Source organism: Azolla caroliniana, unplaced genomic scaffold (assembly GCF_043228905.1).
Source record: "Azolla caroliniana isolate FFs.n. ecotype wild unplaced genomic scaffold, voAzoCaro1.0.p SCAF_202, whole genome shotgun sequence".
Lineage (NCBI taxonomy): Eukaryota > Viridiplantae > Streptophyta > Polypodiopsida > Salviniales > Salviniaceae > Azolla > Azolla caroliniana.
In genome coordinates, this window is record NW_028230637.1 from 30,163 (window position 1) to 53,816 (window position 23,654).

The 23,654-nt window shown below is 38.1% G+C and overlaps 1 protein-coding gene across 1 annotated transcript; it reads right to left on the reverse strand.

The window, feature by feature from the left end:
- Window positions 1-6,822: 6,822 nt before the first annotated feature.
- Window positions 6,823-20,742, reverse strand: LOC147848839 (uncharacterized). The gene is made up of 26 exons (XM_087338047.1): window positions 20,545-20,742; window positions 20,376-20,452; window positions 19,782-19,882; window positions 18,836-18,947; window positions 18,320-18,418; window positions 16,746-16,924; window positions 16,500-16,615; window positions 15,831-15,943; window positions 15,580-15,637; window positions 15,333-15,404; window positions 15,229-15,279; window positions 14,028-14,132; window positions 13,774-13,950; window positions 13,525-13,650; window positions 13,200-13,442; window positions 11,887-12,090; window positions 11,221-11,309; window positions 10,959-11,136; window positions 9,900-10,139; window positions 9,683-9,814; window positions 9,444-9,561; window positions 9,153-9,361; window positions 8,450-8,585; window positions 8,192-8,264; window positions 7,615-7,681; window positions 6,823-7,288 (listed from the first exon to the last, which is right to left on the reverse strand). The coding sequence occupies exons 1-26, from the start codon at window positions 20,626-20,628 to the stop codon at window positions 7,034-7,036; spliced, it is 3,414 nt and encodes a 1,137-aa protein (XP_087194173.1). The 5' UTR covers window positions 20,629-20,742; the 3' UTR covers window positions 6,823-7,033.
- Between the last annotated feature and the right edge of the window lie 2,912 nt (window positions 20,743-23,654).

Genomic DNA, 23,654 nt, shown 5'->3' on the forward strand with positions numbered 1-23,654 from the left:
TGCCTTAAGAAGCAGCTACATTTTGTGGAGGGGATGGTAAGGAGTAGACAAGAATTGGACATGAACATTCTTGTTCCCTAACAAAATGAAGGGGAACCATGAAATGATATATTGACGGTTCAAGCACGTCGCATCGCTTGTGGATTACATGTAGAGGACAAATCTACTACTCTGTTGGTTCACCTACAACCATGCCAGCACACATACCATATTGTTTGTTTTCAATATGCATGTCTCATTGCTGCATTTTGTTTGGGGGATTGCAGTACAGCTCTCCCAAATGAGTGGAGAAAACTAACAGGTAAAATTGTTGCTTGTGACCATAGTGTAGCTAATTAGTTACATCTTTGCTAATTAGGTAAGCCGTATAAAGTTTGGAAACTATTTAGCTGTTATGGTTGTATTGTAGTAGCTAACTAGCTAACATGTAGTTAATTTAATAAATTTGTATTTCTTGATCATTCCTTTTATTACAGATTTTTTGTTGTATATGCCCATCACTGTAAATAGTGGGAAGGGTAGTTGCCCTAAGTCGGTTAGTATTTAAACTGACTCTTGTAACCTAGTGACGTGTTGTTCATTTGATATATTTGTGCCATTATAACTTTCTGAGAATAATATATACAATTACTAAAAAAGAATACGTGTGCGATAGACACCGAGTACACAGTCAGTCTTGGAAACTCGACAGTTAGGTAAACACAGAGAATGGATGTATAGTGAGAGATAGTGAAGCCAATAGTAGCCAACTTTTCGTACAAGGCCCACATGGCCCATCACATGGTTACGTCATTACGAATGTCTTTTGTAATGATGATCGCATGGTGGCATTGTAACCATGTAACGAGTGACGAATGTTGGATGCGTGTGTCATAGGTACGACCTCATATGAAGTGGGTCAATGAGATCATCATTACGATGATGATCTCATGGTGGCATTGTAACCATGTAATGAGTGACGAATGTTGGATGCGTGTGTCATAGGTGCGACCTCGTATGAAGTGGGTCAAGCCCTACGCTCTCAACATCATGGTGGCTATGATCGTTTCGTGATAACGCATAGCGAAATCGAAACCTCATATGAAGTGGGTCAAGCCCTACGCGCTCAACATCATTGTGGTTATGATCGTTTCATGATAACGCATAGCAAAATCGAAGTGACCAAAGAGGATGACAACAAACAAAATTGTTGAAAATGGATGGTGACTACGCCATTCTCACAAAAATGTGAGGATGGCCACCAATATCCTTTCCCCGAAAAGGACAACGTTTGATATACAAAATCACGTAATATACACATATTTATCTTTATCACATGTATATGATTAAATACATATACACGTGATTACATATGCATATATTAAAAAAATTGTAACATCACATAGCCAAAGAATGATGTAATCAAGATACGTAATCGAGGCATATAGCCTCTACGCACACAAAACATCCAAAATAAGGGTGAATGTAATACGCAAATTGAGGTATTGACCTCTTATGTATACTACAGAAATTGCATATCGTTTACATAGAAATCGAGGTATTGACCCCATACGCATACACAACATATGTACGTGAACATAACACACAATTGAGGTATTAACCTCGTACGCATACAACACAAATCACATATCAAATATATGTCAAATGAAGTATTGATCTCATACACATATGTATACATTTTATTCAACCAATTATTACCACTGCAACATAATTGAATCAATGAAAAAATTTACATATTGATTGTACATTATTAGATTGGGAGAAGAAAGAATAGAAAAAAAAAAATCAAAAAAGAGTTACCGAAGTTCGCTTGTTAATGCCTTTTTGGATCAAGGTCAACCATACATCAATCGATCGCCATCCAACAAAAAACTTCAATCAACAAACGAAACATTAGAAGAAAAGCTCAGATACCAATTGCTAGAGCTACATCCTAATGTAAGCATGAGATAAGGATATAAAAGATAAATAGATAAGAAAGGAGAGAGAGAAAGAAGGGTGCCGACCACCCCCGAGCGAAGGGATCGAGACGGAATCGAGCCTCGATCGGCATCCCATACCACCGTCGTGGCATCGAGTTGTACCTGGTACTAGCACACTCGCTACAAGAGTTGATCCACCACAAAGACAGAGTCTCGACGTAGTCAAGATAGGATGAAATGAGGGTAGCTAGGCCTAATATTTATAGCCAGCCCTAAGACCCCAGGCAAGTTCACACTTGGCCTAATGGGTTGTCTCAATCCCAAGGATTAAAAGTAATCTTTCCCTTCTTTATAGTCTCGTTTAACCCTCACACTTTATCCACATGTATAGAATACTACCGTAAAACTTACCACAGGATATTATATGGTCATGCCCGTAACACAGACCATTCAACTCAGGTGTCTTCGTCATTTGATACCTTGAGTCCTACAATCAGCTCAAATTGGCCTCTCTACTTACCACCGTTATCAGTCCGAACAACTTTGAACTTCTGTCTATATTCCCTTTCATGGAACTCATTAAACACCAGCAACACCTGGTCTTTAGTCTTCATCACGAAAGCCCACAATTTTCTACTGTAATCATCAACGAACGTCACAAAGTATTGTCCACCATGGTATGATTGAGCATCCACATAGCATACATCTGTGTGGACTAGTTCTAGGGCATGTTCTCTTCTTATCGAAGTCCTGGATCGAACGACAGTCCTGACACTTTTTCCAAATGCATTCCTTTCACTTATGGGAGGAGATCCATTTCAGCAAGGATATGCATTCCCCTCTTATGCCACAACTCACTAGTTGTGTCCGCCTTTGCATTCACTTCACCTCGGCACAACCTTGCATGCATTACATACAATGTGTTCTACTTTTGTGCTCGAGCCACAATTGGGCTTCCTTTGCAAAACTTCCATGCACCATTATGAAAGCTACCATTGTACCCTTCATCATCCAGTCGTCCAGCCGATATCAGATTCAATCTGACATCCGGAACATGGCGGACATCCTTCAACAATAAACTGCAGCCAGTAGATGTTAAGAAACATATATTTCCAACACCAACTATCTTGCATGCAGCATCGTTTCCCATCTTTACATAGCCATAGTCACCGATTACGTAGGATGAGAATCATTCTCTTTTGGGAGTTAGGTGAAACGATGCACCGGAATCAACTACCCAAGAGCACTCATCATTTCCTAGATTTACAAATTCCTATCCACTAATGAACAAAAACTCTTCCTCGCTATCTACAATGGCCAAGGTGTTTTTATCTTCCGAACTTTTCTTCGGCACAACACTATCAAGACTTCTTTTGTCCCTCTTGAAGTGTCCACAGTTCTTTTGGAAGTGACCTAGTTTCCCACAATAGAAACATGTGAGTCTTCCTCTAGACTTCGACCTAACTTGGGACTTGTCTCTGTTCTAAGGACTCCTATTTTTACTTCTTCGTCTACCAAGGACTTGGGCCATATTTGCTTCCAATCGAGACAAGGCACTCATTTATTTTCTTCTCATCTCTTTGTTTAGACAGCTTGTCTTTACAACTTGTAAAGACAAATTTTCTTCTTGACAAGAGGCACTAAGTGACACTACTAGGGTTTCCCAACTGTCTGGTAGGGAAGAAAGTAGTAACATGGCCTATAGCTTATCATCTAAAGGGAACTTCATTGAGGCTAGTTGATTTACTATGCCCATGAAAGTACTAGTGTGCACCACAATGCTATCACCATATGTGTACTTCAACCTCACCAATTTTCTCTTCAGGGAAGCCTTATTTATTGCATTTGTCCTTTCATACATTTTGGCAAGCTTATGCCACAAGTCGTATGCATTTGTATCATTTGCCACATATTGAAGGACGCTCACGTCTACAAACTGTTTGATAGTTGCTACGGCCTTCCTATTAAGGATTCTCCACTTAGACTCTATTACCCCTATTGGTATTTCCTTCCTTTCGATCAACTCATATAAATCCCTAACTATCAGAAGATCTTCCATCTTGATCTTCCAATCTAAGTCGTTATGGGAGTCTAAAACTATCATTCCTAGAAAGCCACTCATTTTTCCCTCCATCTAGAAACCTATAACTCGGATACCATATTGATGGGATTAAGACTGGAAATATGCCAGCCACTTATACAACCACTGGCCACTCAAGAGTATGGTTCACCCAACAAAACAAACAAAACAGAAATGAAACTACAAAGACACAATTTTACATGGAAAACCCTAACACAAAGAAAAACAATGAGAGCCCTCTATGTAAGGATTGTATACATTCTGTCTCCCAAAATCACTAGGGTATTTCTGAATCTCAAAAGGCCACAACCTTTGTAAAATCCTTTGTCTTGCACAGCAAATGAAAACATAAAAAATATGGAACAAGGGCATCTGGTTCTACAAATAGAGAAAGCATGGCCCACGAACTACTTGTTAGTCTCGATTGCAAGTTTTGTAGGAACTTCAGTCACACCCTCACACTGATGCTCACGAGCATTACGTTCTCTTTCTCTTCTTCTTGTTTCGGATGTTCTCTGTCTGTTTTCTATCTTGTTATGCTCACACAAAATCTATTGTTCACTTCTCTATCTCTCTATATATTTATTTTGCCCTAACTTGTTTTCCTTATATATGCCTATTTTCGACCTTCTAGCAGTTTTTGATAAGATTTCACTCAAACAAAATTACGAAATCAAACTTAGACATAAACAGAAATAAAGAGTAGCACACGATTTACGTGGAAAACCCTGATTTCAAGGAAAAACCACGGAACAAAACTTTCCACTATAATAGAAGACATAATACAACCATGGAATGAAAGAACTTGATCTGGTCTTAATGTTCTCTGAAACCACAATTTCAGATGAGAACACCAAACCCTAGCACGTAGATGTCTTTCCCGTTCAAAACTTCCTTAGCTTAGCGGTTTTAATCTCTCTCTCTCTTCTTTTCTGCTTCCCTCAACTTTTCTTCGCACTCTCAACTTCTGAGATATGGCACTCACACAACCACTATTGTGTTCTCTCTAAGTCATTCTCTGTACCACTCTTCTCTTGCACTATGTTCTCATATATACTACTCACGCACTCACTATTTCACTTAAGCATACTTTCACACTTTTTCTCACTATTTTTACTCCTAGTGAGTTATCCCACATGCAGACGCACTACTACGCCTGTCTGTATATATATACTAAGTCATTTCATGCACATATACATGAAGACATACATGTATATATGTATATGTGTACGAATTGACTCTCGTTTTGGTGTTTCAGTTCTTCGGCCAACCGATTATTCTTTTAGCTCTTTGACCAATTCCGACTAGCCGACTCTCAAGTCGACTTTTCGGCCGACTCCCCCGCAAGGAAGGACGCCTTTACATAACAGTTCTCGGCCATCCAACCCTCAATCAACCAAAAGGCCAACCGACTTACAACCTTTCAACCGTCTTCTCCCATCAAGGACACACGCATAACAAAACATCCTATGAATATCCATCATATAGCTCAAGCAACAATAGTTGGTATTAAAGTATTTGATGTTACATTTCCTATCTAAGTTAATTATCTAACCCTGATTGATGCATTTGATACATCCTTATCAAGGCAATTGGTACATCCTTATCTATCAATACATTTCATTTTACATATCACATCCTTCTTTGTCAATGCATTTCTGTTATATATCACATCGTTGATATAAAGGGTTTTTTACTTCAAAATGATAGGAACTTATTTTTATTGGGTGCTTGATAGACAATATAAACAGTATGCAAAAAGGATCACAATCATCAGCTGCAGAGAACTCCACTAGCAACAGCTTAGAATTTTAATGGGGCCCAATACCTCTTCCACTCAACTTGAAAACATTTCACAAAATGGCATGAATACACGAAAACTCAAAAAGATATTTTACTAGCGCAAGTGGCATATTGAACAGAGGTTAAAGTTTGCATTCGAAGATAAATACAAAAGTGGTATGCACTCTCAAAGACGGGAAAGCTAATAAATTATTCATTTGTTTTGAATGAGATAAATATTTAAGGAAACATCGAAGTCTGTGCATAAGATTGTCATTATTTTTGTTTATGAGCATGAAAAGCAAATCAGATCATGAATCAACACATTATTTTTATGAAAAGCAAATCAGATCATGAATCATCCAATGAAAACTCAACAAAAAACTCCATACTTGTCATCCAAATTTCTCTTATTTTGATTTTAACGAAATGTTCTTGATGTCATGATGAAAGCACATGTGAAAAGGAATTACCATCAAACCAAGGGATTTTTTTTGTTTAAGGAAATATTTAAGGAAACATCGAAGTCTGTGCATAAGATTATCATTATTTTTGTTTATGAGCATGAAAAGCAAATCAGATCATGAATCAACACATTATTTTGAGAAACAGTCCAATTCACATCTTAAATACCAGAAGACAGAAGGGTTGATCAAGAGCCAAGATCCAGCGACAAGCTTCGACATATTGAACAAATATTAATCATCATATACACATACTAATGAGCGCTCCACTTACAGATGTAAAAGCCATATAGACTGCAAATAGATTTATCGATGAGAGAGACCTTTCTGGTTCATGCATTAGTTTAGATTTCTGCTCACTCCCAAGATTGTATGCATGCAAAAAGGCATGGATTACACACTTTTCATGCCTTGCAGTCTAGATGGTATTACAAATATAGAACTCACTCTCATCCACAGCACTTGTACTCTGCAAAAGAGAAGAACACGGTTGAAATGCACAAGAGAATACAAAATGTCGAATGGTGAAAGTGGGATATAAAATATTAAATCGCAAAAAGAAGCAGAGCAGTGATAAAACAAATCTAAAGGGAGATTTAGAATCATATCGATAAGCACATTATAAGGACTGGGCACTACTGGTTTGTCCTACTGGTTTTACATGATGAAGCAGGGAGTTTGACTCTCATTGACATATTAGGACAAAAATGAAGGTTTTGTTCAAATATTTGGCATGTCACCAAAACATGTGCACATTGCAAATACATCTACCTCAAATCATAACTTCAAATGTTTGGTAGAGATGGTTTGAGCTGTGCCTTTTGAAGTTTTATTGCTGCTTCAAGAATAGCCTCAAGCTCAAGTTTGAATCGTTCAATCTCAGAGTTTTTCACTTCCATTGCCAATTCCCACTTCCTCTCAGTCATGTCATGTTCAAGGCTTAACAAACGTTTGGTATCTATAAGGATCCGTTGCCATTCACATTCTCTCTGGTTTTGCCTTTCTTCCATTTCCGATACTTTCTGCTTCAATATTTGCAGCTGCTTATCCAAAAGATTGTCCATAATCACATGAGTCTAACTTCAAACTGTGTCCTTAATTTAATAAGAAACCTCCTTGATTTTCAACCAAGCACAAAGTGAATTGAAGATCCCCTCATACTACAATCACAAACGGAGAAAAGCAAGTTCCGTTCTATCTAGGTGTTTTCTTCCCAAGTTTCTCCATTATTTATTACACAAGACTATTTGATGATTGAGGTATTGTAAGTAATTTCATCTTTGCAATACATCCATCTTTCCTGGCGCTCTATCTTTCAACAAAAACCTGTATATTAGGACATGAAATGATATTCTCTATCGCATACCTGTTGACTTGGATGCGTTGGTTGCATTTCCATATCTAGTTTGGAATCACAAGTAACACCTTGTTGCCTAAACACATGGAAAGAAAATGTTAAACTGAGAGCCATACAAGCTAAGTGAATTGATATCTGCAAAAAAACGAAAAAAGATAGAAATAACTCTATAAAATAAGTCATACATGGCCAACAATTTTCATAACATTTGGCACCATTGTCAATAGATGATGGCACAAACGACACCATAAATTTTAAAATCCAGCCAGAATAGGTGGTTCCTGCCATCCTTGATAGTATTTCTCATTCTCCATGCTAGACTGTGACCTCGTTGTTATTGTGCTCTCTGTCTTGTGTGTCCCATATGCTATTCTCTCTCTACAACATTTCTTCCTATGCATTCAGCTAGATCCCGATAGATATACAATTGCACAAGAGCATCCATAACCCCATTACTATCATACATAAACGTTTCCTTAGATAATCATGAGAGTTCAGTGCAGTGCTTAAATACCATCATTAGAGGATAGCTAAAAGGTTTGAATTGAACATATTTTGGCAGAATGCATCTAGCAAAATCATGTACCTTGGGTAAAAGACTTTTTCATGTCCCATATGTTTGCTTCTGTTTGGTATATTAACTCCTGAATCACAAGGAGCTGCATATGTTTAACGTTTCAAAAAAGAATTTAAATCATGACTATAAATTTACATTTTTCGCTATCTATACGCTGCATGTTGTACACAAGGTGAGGGAATACATTGCAAAAGGATAAACTAAGGATATATGTGAGCATTTGAACAAGTAGGCATACATCACATCCTTGCATGCAGGTTAACATACCAGATGACATTGTCAGCTTCAAATGTTGCTCTTGATTTCCACCTGAGAAGCTAAATGTTTTAGCACAGTTTTCACACACTCTGCTTAAGGCTTGATAATGCTTTTTGATGGATAGTAATTCTTGAGCACCACCTTCCTGGTTCAAAAAATTCATTTAGGCACACCTTATCTGTCTGTAAATAAGCACACAAAATGCTGAATTCAAGCATAAGCATAAGCAATATCTTTTTCTTTAATGGGGGTAAGGATTAATTCTTATTCAGAAAACCATTCTAATAAATTGATGAATAGTAGTAAATTCAAACCTGGACAAACGTTTCATACAAGGTGACACAAATGGCTTCTTAATCATCAAATTTTGAAAAACTATAACTAGAAAAGTGACCTCACTTATTACCATTAGAACCCCTGATTTCCTCAATCATATGTTTATTCAAGAGAATGATAAGAATACATTATAGTATAACCCTAATCCTACTCCCTTCATTACAGTAAAAGAGTCAATGCCTCTTGCATCCTACCAACTTATGCTCTCTACTGACATGCTCAAAATGGCATAATTCTAGAGAAAGCATGTATGGGCTTCTAGAGACAACAATTGTAGGTTCCAAATATATCAATTATTTAAAATAAAAAAATCTTAATTACATGGTTTTCTTTGCAATATCAAATTCTACTTCATTTCTATACCTCATTCATGTACCTGTGAACATCCCATTTGTTTTAAATCTGATTTCCCATGTATGGTTGGTATTTGTACTTTTCCTTTTTCATACATAGCATGTAGATAATCTTCTAGGTCTTTTGATTCCTTTGAATTCTCTGTGACTGTTTCATTGCATGAGTTCTCTGTAATCTCTTCTTTTGTGTTAGCTGTAAGTTTCCCCTCTACATCAAGCTGACATATGTTATCTGCAGAAGTTTTTTGGACATGTAATCTTAAATAATGACAACCATTTTGTTTTAATTGAAAAGAGATAAGATGAAACCTTACCATCTCTCCCCTTTGTATTTAGATTTTTTTCCTCAAGATTCTTTATTGCTGCATCTTTTGCTGCAATGACGTTTTCTAGTAAAGCAATCTTTTCATGAAGGTCTTGTGACGATGGCCCCTATGTCAAAAAAAATAGCATTCATCATAATATGAACAACTTCAATATCTAACATGTATGCCAGTTATACATCCATCACTTCAGTCAAATCAAAAAATAACGTAAACATAACATGGAATACCACTACTCTTTTTGATGTAGGATCAGTTTTCAATCTTCCAGTTTTAATTTGCTCCAACAAACTCTGCTTTGCATTCAATTTTTCATTTAAGTCCTTGACCTTTTTCATGTAGAAGGAGCGTACCTGAGTAATCTGCAGAAAATATATAGAGCAATGTATGTTTGTATCCATGGATAAGTTTCCTTTAGAACTCTAAACTCTAGATCCTGAACAATACCTGTGCTTCCAGATCTTTCACTCGCCTTGAATTCCCATGTTCAACATTCTTAACAGACTTCTTCTGGATTTGGTTCTTCAGTTCTTGTATTCTCAATTCATACTCCCTTTTCATCTTTTCCATTCTCTTTTGTAGACTTTGAATTTTCTTTTGGCTTTCACCCATACTAGCATTGAGAATATTTTCATAATTGAGAAGGTTCTTGTTTTCATGGTTTTCCAATTTCCTCTCCCATGTGTCCTACAGTAATAATGGACAAACTGAAGTTTGAATAGACTTGTACCATCACTAGTATATATCAGGAAAAACATTTGATAGTGATACCAGAATGCAGAAAAGACTGGTGATATATTGTCTTGAACTTTGAAAGAGGGGCATGCATACTGAGGCGCAATGAAACTGAATGCACATGGTATGTGTGCAAGAACTTTGTGCATGTATTATAGCTTCTACACCAATGGTATTAAATGTATTCATACCAATGTAAACAATCAAACAATGGAATACATGCTGGTTGACTCTAATAAAATATCTGTACAATACATATTGCTTTTATTCACTTCTTCCTTCAACTGCTTGCTAGCTTTACATACTCATACAAAGAACAGAGAGTGAAGGGCTGAACGAAAACTTTGGACTAGTAAGTCAACAGGTCTTAAAGAAAAGCTCTCACAGTACATCGGACAAAATGAGTTGTAATAAAGGCGTGCAAAATCTACACTTGGATTTCCTGAAGCATGATATGGGGAAAACAACTATGCTGTTGCAAAGAGCCACCAATTGTGATTTACACTCGTTGTCTATCTGTAGACCAACGTTTTGTGAGTAATCTTCCCAAATCTTTCCACCTCAAGTGAAGCTTCTGGCAAACAACTTGCTTTGAAAGTTTCATTTGGAAGGTTTGGGTTTAAATGCCAAATCCTCCTTTAGAGTAGGTCCAGATTAGGATTGCCCATGTCTCTCTTGCCAGTGTGATGCAGACAAAGGTGATTTAATACTCTCTTCCATGACTGGTTCTCTATTCAGCCTTTAATAAAGCTAGAAATGTGGTTAAATCACCTTCATAGCTTCATTGACATAAAGCAAATCATTAGCGGGTTCTTGGCTCCATCTGTGTGAGGTTGTTGGGTTAAAGCCACACTGAGCATGATCAGCACCAATGATTCTGAAAAAATAAAAATCCAAATTGTGACTGATGAGCAGCCAGTAACTATCTACTAAATGGACTGCATTTCTTCTTCAGAAATTTAGTAACCCTTTTCCAAGTCAGAATCAACAAGCTACTTTCCCTCATTATGCTTAAGATAGTTTGATCACTTACATAGATACCTTCTTTAAAAAGTAAAAGAATTTTTTCTCCACATTAATCACCCATGTGGTTACCACACAGCTACAAAAGGTTTTAAGAGGCTACATCCACAAAAACCATGGTGAGGTTTAATAACTTTCTGAGATCTGTTGCTCATCAGGAGGTGAACCTTTTAGTAGTTGAGGGAGATGAAGAGGTTTCTTCTTAATCTTGAGAAGTCAACTGACAAAAAAATGACTTTTACAGGAAGTTACAAGCAGGTAAGATAAAGGTGAACCCTTCACTAATTGAGAGACATTGTCAGGTTTCATCACGTAAAATCAACCAACAAAAAATGGCTTTTACAAAACAGAACGGATGGAGAAGCCCAATTGAAATGTGGTTAGGAAGAAAAGGGATTGCCTAAGAGATCAGGAGGTATAAAGTTGCGAATGCAAACAAACCTTACCAAAATGGAGGATACACCAACAACTCAGAGGAAAAGCAGCAAAATGAAGATGGGGAAAATATGTCAGGGTCAGAGTAGCAGTCACATAATGATAAGGAGTTAGTTGTATCCACACATCACTATCTCAAACCTCTGCTAGGGAACTAATATTTATATTTCATATTAAAATATATAATGTCGAGTATCAAATTATATATCCTGAAAATAAAAAATGCATAATAGACACTTACATCAGGAACTATATTGGTTTCCAGATCCTCACTATGTCCAAACATGCCAGATCCATCATTGTTTGTGTAGTTTGTAATCAGTACACACTCGCACGATGCATCCAACATAGGAACACAATTCTGGACACCATTTTTTATCTGGAATTTCAATGTTTCCTCCAGATCCAGAATCTTCTTTTCTAGATATTTTTTCTCATCTTTTACCTGCAAAAGAAACATCTATTTGCAATGATTTCACATATATAACAAGTCTAGATGCACAAACATAAGAGTTTGAACTCTTCTAAATTCTGTTCCATGTTGATTTGAAAGAGATAAAATATATTAGATACATTTTATATAAGGAAAAAAAACCTTGTTTACTTTTAATACGAGATATTCTTCTAGAAATATGTCTGAACATTTTCTGCCCATCCTTGGGAGACAGATTCGCAACATTTGTAGGCTCCTCTAAGAACACTATATACATAGAAAGCATAAGATAGCCCACAAAATACAAGAGAACATATTTTCTTACTATAAGGTAAAATCAATGTGATGGTTGGACTTTTGGTTGTCTGAAGAAGAAAACAAGAGCGTATTATTGCAACTCTATGATACAAAATGGCACAGGCCCATAAAGGATGTAAGCAGGACATTTATCAAAGGCCAAGTCATAAGCACTCAGCATGTTCTACAGCATTACGAAATTCCATTCATCTTTGTAAGAAAAGAAGTTTTTGTTCTATTTAGACTACAGCATATTATTATATTTGGTAACAAAATCAGTGTTGATGGGAAGCTCATGTGCGGGATGTCAATTCTTCAGGAGTTCGAGTTCAACATATTTCATATGCCTGATGGAATATACCGAGTGGGGCAATTGATGGACAGATAGAAAAACACCTGATAAATGGATTCCACTTGAATCCATACTAGGGATTCCCGATAGCTAATCTGTTTGCCCAGGATGGAGATTCCATGAGGAAACAGTGGACAGCAGAGAAGCAGATATGGCTGTACCAGCTATGGAGATTATTGAAGACCTCGAATGTTCACAAACTTGGGGAGAGGGTAGAGGGGATATGCTTGTCCCTCCAGAAAAATGTGGATATATTATAACGGTATGCTTGTGGATTCACTAATCTACTGGGCAACAGCATTGACTATGAATAATCATATTTGGCCAGTAGAACTTTTAATCTAACTATGTTAAGCTATCTTTCAGCAGTAAAGTATAATGACAGGCCAACAATGTTGAAAAAGGAAATGTGTAAATAGATATTCTTTCAAATTTTGACAAAATGACCGTGTTTAAGAAAGAATATATATACCGTGTCTAATTCAGTTATGAGAGCTTCCTCTCGAGCTTGGGCATCTAGGATTTCCCTCCTAAGAGTAAGAGACTCTGATAAAGATGCATAAGCGTCTTGCTTGGATCGTTTTGATGTTGCAGAAGCTCGTAAACAAGCTAGCTGATCTGAAATGGCAACAATCTCCTCAGTCATTTTCTTCTCCTTTTCTTTTGCACCTAGTTGTACCTCCCTTAATTTTTCAAGAGCTTTTTCATTCTCCATCTATAAACAAAAAGAATATTATTGGGATGAGTCATAAAAAATCTGACAAATCAAATCCAAAATATACTAATAACAAACTAACCTGGTATCCTTTTATCAGAGACTCTTGTTCTTCTATTTCTTGGCGCAAACGTTTCAAGTCTTCCTTTGTAAGTGATACCTCTTCCCCTCTTGCTAAACGATGTCTAGGGTTTTCCATATTAAGCTTCTGAAAATGGTTTCAATGATTAATATTTTGGATAAAGGGAGCCGAATTTAACATGCAATTTCACAGAGATGCACAGAATTATATTCAGTTATCATATTATCTGCTGCATGTACAATTTAAAACCTGCAGTTGTGCAGACAGTGCATGTTTCTCTTTTTGGAGTTCCCGAAACTTGCTCTCCCAAATTTTTTGTTTCTGCTGCAACATCTTTGCACTTTCCTGACGGAAAGTACCGAGTTGTTGTGCCACAGCATGCTTTAAACTCCTCTCTTTTGTAACCTGAACTTTAAGATCTGAGATCTGTGAAAAAACATCAATAGATATTATGAACGAGAACCAAACACATACTCCACAACATAAGAATGAGAGATAAATACCCTCTTTTGTAACTCAGAAATTGTACTAGTAGTTCTGTTGCCATTAACGGGTATAACAGCAGAGTTTGACATATTCATGGATTGATTCGAATGCAACGAAGTAACCTGTAATTTCCGGGAATGAAACAGATAAAATGGCCTCCAAAAGAAATAGCATAAGCTGCAAAGGTTCATGTATCTGCAGAGTATTCATAGCAATAATATTTTCTAACTCCAATCCCATTTTAGAGCGGATATTTTGCAATTATGCTAAAAGGTCTTTCTTCTAAGCATATCAAGCAAATCAGTTCTGTTAAATCAAGAGAAATAGACAACATTTTTTATGTATCTTTCAAGAATGAAGCAAATAGTTGAATCTTACAAATCTTGGAAGAAGAAGAAAGAAAGATATATTAACGTCTTTTAAGAGGCCAAAATGGCCTATAAGACCAAATAAGAGATTACATCTTAAGTGTTGTGTCTCGTCTTTGAGAACAAATCAAAATAAAATAAATATTACACAGTAAATATAAAAGTAAATAAGATGAAAAGAAAAGAAACGAGGGAATCTGGTTTTTGGCACATGCGAGATTCTCACGTTGGGTATATTGTAGCTTTTGTCTTCGAAGAGAAAACGGAGTCTAATAGAAAACACCAAAAGACAAATAAATTGAAGTCTCTATAGAAGAAATCAAACTTAAGACAAGGATGCTATGCAATGGTATATTTGCATTCATGGATATACTGATTGGCACAATATTATAAGAAGCCTGATATTTGAGCTTCCAATTCAAGTGGAGACATCTTTTCCAGATTAATTTGGAACAGAAATGAGACATGCAAAAAACCATGGAAAATTTAAACAGAATCAGAAAGCTTTGTTCTATCAATGGAACTACTTTCTATAATCTTCATCCTATCCTTTCAACAATTCTTCTGATGTAGAACCAAGTACGCCTCTTTATCCAAATAAGCCTTTTGATACCAGCTCTATTCCTGGCTTATCTTTGACCAAGATGTCAAAGTTCTAAGCAATGTAAACGCATCTTTGAACTATGAAAATGAGTTCAATGGGAAACCTACGAAGGATGTTTGGGATGACCTTATGAATGCCAACAGTTGCTAGTGACAGATGGAGGATATTTTAAACAGCACAGATGAGGAAACAGCCTTTGTTGAAGAAATCAACCTATGGAGCTCATTGAGGATGAGGAAAAAGCACCTGGCGTGGAGGTTGTTGGTGAATTTTCTTCGACCTTCTGCACAAAGGAGATTATCATTGGACTACTGCTACATGGGAGAGCGGACAGCTACATTTTGGCCCACCTCAAGCTTAGTCAAGGAAAATGTTCTGAGGGAATATCCACCAGGAATGACATACATGTTGGAAATCCTCAACTACCAAATAGAGAAACAAGTAATCCTGCTCATCTGAAAACACAATGAGGTCCACCTCTATTTCTCTCTCCATCTCTTTGTTGCACCACACTTAATCTATTGAGCACTACAGGTTCAATGACCACTCCAGAACAGAAAAGAAACTGCTATGAAGACCAATTCTCATGATACATACCCTATACAGAAAACAAAAGAAGTGACTTGATATAGAAATGGGGCAGCAACATTCAGCACTACAGGTCCAATGACCAATCCAGAACAGAAAAGAAACTGCTATGAAGACCAATTCTCATGATACATACCATTTACAGAAAACAAAAGAAATGACTTGATATAGAAATGGGGCAGCAACATTCAGCAGATATGGCAATGATTGGTACCTTTCTTTTATTTCTTAGGTTGGATCTTTAATCTAAATGTTAGTACTTTGAATCTCTTATCGTAGGTGCACGGTTAGATATTGTATTATCATGTCCTAAAAGCTTTGGATTATACTGAACTTCTTGTTGCAGTACTCCTAAGGCTGCTGAGGATGCAAACTAATGCTCATCAAAATTTAAACAGGATTGACTTATTTATTTTCTGTGTCTTGTGGGGTTGTTTATATCATCATTTTGAATTAAGACCTCTCAAATGCTTTCCTTTTACTACACTGAAAATAAATGTGGGTACTGTCAGAAGTGTTTGGTAATGAAAAGTTGGGTTCACAATCAAAGGTGCCTAGGGAGTCCACCTTTATATTTTACCCATAGTTAGCCGGTTGAATTAGTGGCAACTCATTTATAATGGCAACCTTTCACTATTATTAGTTTACTTTTGCAACTTTTTGTTTTGCCCCAACTATAGTGAAGATCTATGTGCTTCAACATTTCTTGACTCGATTGCTCACACAATATTTTTCTACTTTACTTCACCAGGAATTGGTTCCTCAAAATACCAAACGTGTTTATTGAGCTTAATCGATTTCATCAAGAACCAGAAAGAAAGAAAGAAAGATATATCAACGTCTTTTACGAGGCCAAAATGGCCTATACGACGAAAGAAGAGATTACAACAAATCAAAATAAAATAAATATTACTCTAAATATAAAAGAGAAAATGGCATGCACTAGCCTTTTTAACAAGGTCAAGAAACTTGGCATCTGTTTTGGCGGGAATTTCTTCTTTCTGTAAACAATGCAGCAATGCATCATTAGAGACTGAAGACTGACCTGAATATGAAAAGAAAAGGAAATTATTACATTCCAAACAAAATGAAATATGCTCAAACAACAGTTTTATGGTACAATCTACACCTTAAAATAGTCCCTTTTATTCTTCAAACATATGTCTTTGTCTTACATTTATGAACATGTCTCTGGGACAAACTTTCTACATGTTGCAATCTAGATGTTTCAATGGCATCTACATCCAAATGACCATCATTTTGGGCAATTGGCATTTTTCCATAATTTTCTGACCCGATATTTATTTCCATGTCTGCTCTGCCAAAACTTACCGGCTCATTAGCGTTTTCAACTCTGTTCACACCATAAAACGTTTAACTAATATGAGGAAATACAAAAAAATGGCCACTCCAGTAGTCTTTAAACTGATGTTCAAACTCTAAAGTTAAATTCAATTAAAGCCCAAGGTAGTTATCAAACATCCTGCTTTGGTGTGACTAATTTAAGGCCATTATTACCATCTAAAAATATCCTGATTTGAATTCTCTGATTCAAGAAATTTTGGCATTCAATAATCCAATCAGTTTCAGTGCAAGTGTACGAATTATTCATATTCATTAAACTTGGTGTTTTTAACATCATGACAAGGAATAAAAAGTCACGCACGATACTAGCACATTTCGAAACTCTTGCTAGCAAATGGCACATCACACAATGCAACCCCTTGCTGTTACTAGGCATCCAGAAACTCATCATCTCTGAACTCCTATTTTAGAGACTCTTGCTAATATGGCATATTACACAACGAACCCCCTTGCATTCAGAAACTTGTCATCTTTGACCTCCTAATTTAGAAACTCTTGCTCGCACATGACACATCACACAGCAGACCCCTTAGTGTTACGAGGCATCCAGAAACTCATCATCTCTGATCTCCTACTTGGAGATTCCACAGACCGTATCTCATGAAACCTTACACCAATTATCAAGTGCCTCTTGTCCATCTATCCACTCCATGCATCAGATTCCTAATACCACTTTGTACGTTCTGTGAACAAAGGTATTATGTTATAGCATAAATGAACACATATATTAATGAAGATAATGGTTTATCCCTAGCCTAATTGACTGCATTAATGTATGATTAACTGTGTCTGTAACATATACACCATAGCTATCCACTCTCGCTGACTGAATAGCATCCATGAGTTAATGACCTATATCCGACCTAACTGACTCCATTAACATACAAGTACATGTATGTTCATAACATACCACCATATGATAACCCTAACTTACAATGCCTACTGGATACTCCCTCTGCAAGTTACCACCAAGAAACCCTTCCTCATAGTCCTGCCCACATCAAGGCACGTTTGTTGGACTATTGCCTCAAATAATGTATGAACTATCAGTGCCAAAAGATTAACATCCTCCCAAGACGATAGCCACAAAGATGGAGGCATGCCCTCTTTTAAATTTTCTGACACATTTAACATCATATGTCACGCAAGGAGGCTTGGATAATGTTAAGATTCTACAACTGTTTGAAAGTGAAGGAAATACAAAGCACACATGTATATATAGATGTATGTGTATGCATGTACATGTTTGTGTGTCTGTATATATGCACGTATATGTATGTCGATGTATATAACACATATCTATGTGTGTGTGTGTGTGTGTGTGTGTGCGCGTATGAACGAATACTTGTATGCAAAATTTCAAATCAAGGAAAGCTGATTTAACCTGAAGTCCTGTAAAATGTCATTAAGATACAATTGAGAGGATTCAAAGTGCAAATCCTTATCTCCACAGATATGGTTGCTTCCATCCTTTTTTAAATCTCTGTACATGAATGATCAGATGTGAACACATGTCAGGAAAAGATACTGATTTTAAATTGCAGAAGGAGTATTTAACCTTGGTTCCTATTATGTTTAGCATGTTGGTTTGACACTGATCACTGAGAACCAAAAAGTCTTCCATCAGGATATCCCATTTATTGTACTTATGTATTTATATGCACCAGTAATACAAAGAAAATGGAAGACACTGATCACTCTTTTTATCTGTAAGACTATAAAACTTCATACATCAAAACACGTGCACCATTGCAAGGATTAAATATCGATGTTCATGTAAAGAAAGAATACAAAGTCTTTTCTTGTATCTTGACAAATTTGATTTCCTGATTCAAAAAGTATGGCAAAAATCAATTTTCTGTTAACAAGATCTATCATGCTATTTAAACTCCATGTATACCCTTCGAAGTTTGAACCACTTAAGCAGATGTCACCCAAGTTCGTTACTTTACTTTCCAAATCTGACATTGAGCAAGCATAATCATGAAAACCAATCTGCATCAGTTTTTTACCTGTCAAATTAACAGCTCAAAATTAATAAATAACATGACACAGTGACCACATAAATCTTATTGTAAATGGAAACAATCAGTTGAAAACACCTTACTTCATAGACTTACAACATCAAAAGAAAAACTCTTGCATTGAAAGCCACGAATTTCATCACTAATTTGTAATCAAAATGTTACTCTAGCATTTGCTCAAGTAATCACAGTAAAGTTCTTGTATAAATCCATGGGGTCTCAGGTCTTGGGTCGTGGCACATGGGTTATGATCCTCAATGTCCAAAATTTATCATGCAATAATAGTCACTTGCCAGTGTCTAGTGGCCACAGCCAGTCTGTATGGATTAAAAACTTGGTTATTCTCATTAGTATCAAGAAATATTTAAGAGTAGAAAAAAATCTGAAATCTCATCCTGAGATGTAGGAAAGAAGAGGTCAGCGGGATGCCAATACCAGTACGAAAGTGACATCTCATCTTCAAATATAGGAGTGACGAGGTAGGAGAGATAACATTAGGTTCCTTAGTATAAAAAAGGATACAACACTACAAATTCAAAAAGCAGTCGTGGTTCTGAATCAGAATTTGCCAATTAGATCTACAATAATCAACTAGATCCATTTGTTAATTACTAGATAAAACCTAAACCAGAATAGAACATATCTAAAGTGGCAGGTTCTAGCCATAACCATGCTATGATATACCGAGTTCAACCTAAAAGGGATGCATTATAGCAGCCTCAGAAGAACTGTACATTAAGAGCAAGACGACTTCATCATATCAACCAACTAAAAACAACAGTTATATAAAGGTTTGCAACTGAAAAATGAGCTCTTGCTTACCATCGATTGAACGAACCATGGATTTCCCCGTATTATCCATACGTTTGGAATCTGAATCACCAGAAATGCTACTGTAGCCATATCCAAAAGACAGTGTTCCTCTACATACAAATGTCAATATTCAAATGAACGTTTGGACTTTGTCCATATTTAAAAAGAACTTCTTGCTCAATTTTTTCAACCATCTCAAAGGTCAAGCATCAATGTTCTTCTTTTGAAAACAAAGCTTATCAATAAAAAAATTTAGCATCCAGTTCAATCTTTTTATAGCTTTCAATGCATCTCATAGGGAAACCATAAATGTTTGTTTCTTGCAAATATCTTATAATACCCATGTGAGAACAAGGTTAGAACACCAACAAGAAAGTAAAGTAAGAATAACCTTTAAGTATTTAATAAACATCATTTTATTTTCTTTCAAACAATACACAACTACCTGAAAACACACTTAGATCCAGGAAGCAATTATGGTTGGAATAAATGGCCATAACTATGTAATAAATAACCATACAAAGATAATATATACTTTCTTCAAAGAAACCTCATGAGAAATCTGATAATGAATACAGATTGAATTGAAATGAACAAACAAACCTGTGTGATGAAACTCTTCGCATATCTGGTGTTCCTGAAGGCTCTGGAGAATGAAGCCTATTTGAAGGACTAGAAATCTGCACAGATCATAGAAAAAAAAATTGAAGATAACCTTTCTAGTGAAAAAATCTATGTTAATAACTATAAAGGAGAAACTTCTCCAAAATACCTCGAATTTTTGTTTAGCTCCCCACATGCCCCCTAAATTTTCACTATTCCACCCAATTCCCTTGGTTAACCCAAAAGACCGCATGTTTTCATCATTTCTTCATATGCCCTTGTTTGTTCCTATCTACAGCAATTACACGTGCTATTTGAGCAAATACTGCTGTCAATACATCTCATTTTCCCTCCTTTCTTTCTTTTTCTTTTTTGAGGTTGACACGGGGAAATAATGAAAACTCGGGATTAAAGAAAAACCGTGGGCATTTCATAGCTTTTCCAGAGTCAGAAATGTTTTTGCATTCAATCGGCACATAAACAATGTAATATGGTAATACGTAAGTTAAATCAGCACACAGAGAGAGAGAATGACAATGGGTTGAAATCGTAGAAGCATACATGGAGCTCGACAGGAGGAGGCAGGACATCCATGGTTTCCTTCCTTCCTTCCTTCCTCTGCAAGAATTAACTCCTCCACACTCTCTGTTCATTCACTCCCTGTCTTGTTGTTTCTTGGTTTGAACCAGATTCCTTCTGATTCCAACCTCTCCCTTTGCTTAGATTCCAATTTCTTGGTTTGAACCCAGATTCCTTGTGATTGCAAAACAAACAATTTGCTTGAACATTTCTAGTCCGCATTGGCTTTAGAGCTAATCCCAAAGGCAAACACCTCTAATTGTTGAGAGACAAGTTCAACATCGGCCGGATCGGCTGAAGAAGCCGAGGACCCGATCGGTTAGGCCGAGTACATAAACCGGGAGGCCGTTAGGAAAGATATTCCGTGAGGAATATATTTGGGAGTTAGTGTAGGAGCTCTTGATGAGCATTGAAGTACTGTCAGTACTTCGGCCAGTCCTTCTAGGACTTGTATAAAAGTGCTCACTGAGCACGTCTTATGTACAGATTGAGTATTATTGTTGAATATAGTTTTTTGTGTTTCTCTCTCTGTCTCTCCTGTGTATACCGTGTAAGCTCAAGCTCTCCATTAAACCTGAGTTTCCTCTCTTCTGTTCGGTCTTCATACTTGCTTCCGCACATTTCTTTCTACATGGTATCAGAGCGCGAGGGTTGAGAACCTCTCTGCAGCCGACACAGCTTGATGAAGAAGAACAAGAAGAACGATGGATAGAGGCATGGCAAGCTCGCTTCCAACAGAGAAGCTCGACAGAACCAACTACGCGTCTTGGTCCTACAAGATGCACCAGTACCTGCTCGGGCACGGCTACTGGAGTTATGTCGAAGGAGCTAATGACGCGGCACCCGAATCGACACACAGAGACTTCCCGTCGTGGGAGCAATCGGCGAGCAGGGTACTATACTGCTTCGCGTCGTGTGTGGGCGAACAGCTACTGAGCTATGTTCGGGATGCAAAGACGCCGAAGGGTGCGTGGGAAAATCTGAAGAAGATTTTCGCCGCGAGCACCACAGCCAGGAAGCTTCAGCTCCAACAGGAGTTGAGCAACCTACGACAACACGACTTGTCGGTGGTGGACTATACCTCGAAGATCAAGGATATCTGCGACTCCCTCGCCTCCATAGAGGTGAACATCGAGGAGAGCGAGATGGTCCAGATCTGTCTCAGAGGTTTGGCGTCGAAGTTCGGAGCGTTCCGAACGGCTGTGTGTACCCGGGAGAATACGTCGTCCTTTTTCGACTTACAGTCGATGCTCTTGGTAGAGGAGAACCACGCGGGTGCGTCGACAAGCACGCACACCGACAGCAAGATGTTGTACAAGGAGGGAGAAAGGCCCCGTGGTCGTGGCGGATGAGGCGAGTCGGTACGCAATGGAAGCGGCCGACGAGATCAAGGAAGATGGCACCGAAGTATTGCCGACAGCAACTCCGGACCCTCCGGAAACAGGGGGAGTCGAAGCGATGAGAACCGGCAAGGGAAGTCCATCGCGGAGTGTTGGTACTGTGGCAAGAAAGGCCACAAGGAAAGTGAGTGCTGGAAGAAGCGCGCCGATTCGGAGAGAAATGGCTCCAAAAATACCGACAAGGGAAATCGGCAACAATCGCACTACGCCGAAGACTCCGGGAGAGCCGGAGAAGGATCTGCCTTCGTGTCGAGACACGAAGCAAACTCAATGAAATAGAGCACCCTGAGATCGGACGAGGTGTGGTACGTAGACTCCGGCGCGTCAAACCACATGACGAGCCATAAGGAGTGGTTCTCGTACCTTGAAAAACCGATATAACCGGGAGTAGTCGCAACAGGAGACGACACTCCGCATCCGATCGCGAATGTCGAAGAAGTTCCCCTTAGCCATGTCGAGCAGAAAGGGAAACTCATGAACGTGTTGCACGTTCCGACAATCACGAAGAACTTGGTCTCGGTCGGACAGATCGTCAACCAAGGGATGGAGGTTTGGTTTACACACCTCGGGTGCTTCATTGAGGAAGAAGGCCGTGTGATTGCGCAAGGGCGCAGAGACGAGAGGATGTTCATCCTCGATTCCACTGACGGCGGCACCGCAATGTTCGCAAAGGGACAAAAGACCAAGTCGGACATTGACTTGTGGCACAAGCGGGTAGGCCACGTCAACTACCAGCAGCTTCAAGATCTGCAAATGAAACAGGTAGTGTTCGGATTGCCCAAATTTAGTGGCCGACAGGCACAAATTTGTGAAGCCTGCCAGCTCGGGAAGCAACACCGACTTCCCTTCCCCAACGAGCGAAACCGGAATCGGAACAAGCTCGACCTTATACACTCCGATGTATGGCGGCCGGCACAAAACGTTAGTCTTTGCGGGAGCCGATATTTCGTCTCCTTCATCGACGACCACACGCGGCACACGTGGATCTACCTCATTGAGAGGAAGAGCGAAGTCTTCGACTGTTTCCGGGACCTCAAAGGGTTCGTGGAAGCCGAAACGGGACGAAAGATCAAGTGCCTGCGGTCGGATGGCGGAAAAGAATACTTTTCCGGTCAATTCAACGGTTACCTACAACAAATGGGAATTCGCCGTGAATTCAATTGTAGATACACGCCAGAGCAGAACGGCGTGGCCGAGAGAAAGAATCGGTCGATTGTGGAAGCGGCACGGGCAATGCTGGAGGAGAAGAGCTTGCCCAAGTTCTACTGGGCCGAGGCGGTAAGGACCGCAGTATACATCC

Bases quoted from the DNA above. Each gene is read 5' to 3' on its own strand.
- LOC147848839 (XM_087338047.1), bottom strand. From the start codon at position 20,628: ATGCGGTCTTTTGGGTTAACCAAGGGAATTGGGTGGAATAGTGAAAAT. The intron at 16,925-18,319 runs GTTAAATCAGCT...TGGTGTGAACAG, and splicing joins GACATTTTACAGGACTTCAG to AGTTGAAAACGCTAATGAGC. The intron at 11,137-11,220 runs GTAAGTGATCAA...AAATTTCTGAAG, and splicing joins TTTTTAAAGAAGGTATCTAT to AAGAAATGCAGTCCATTTAG.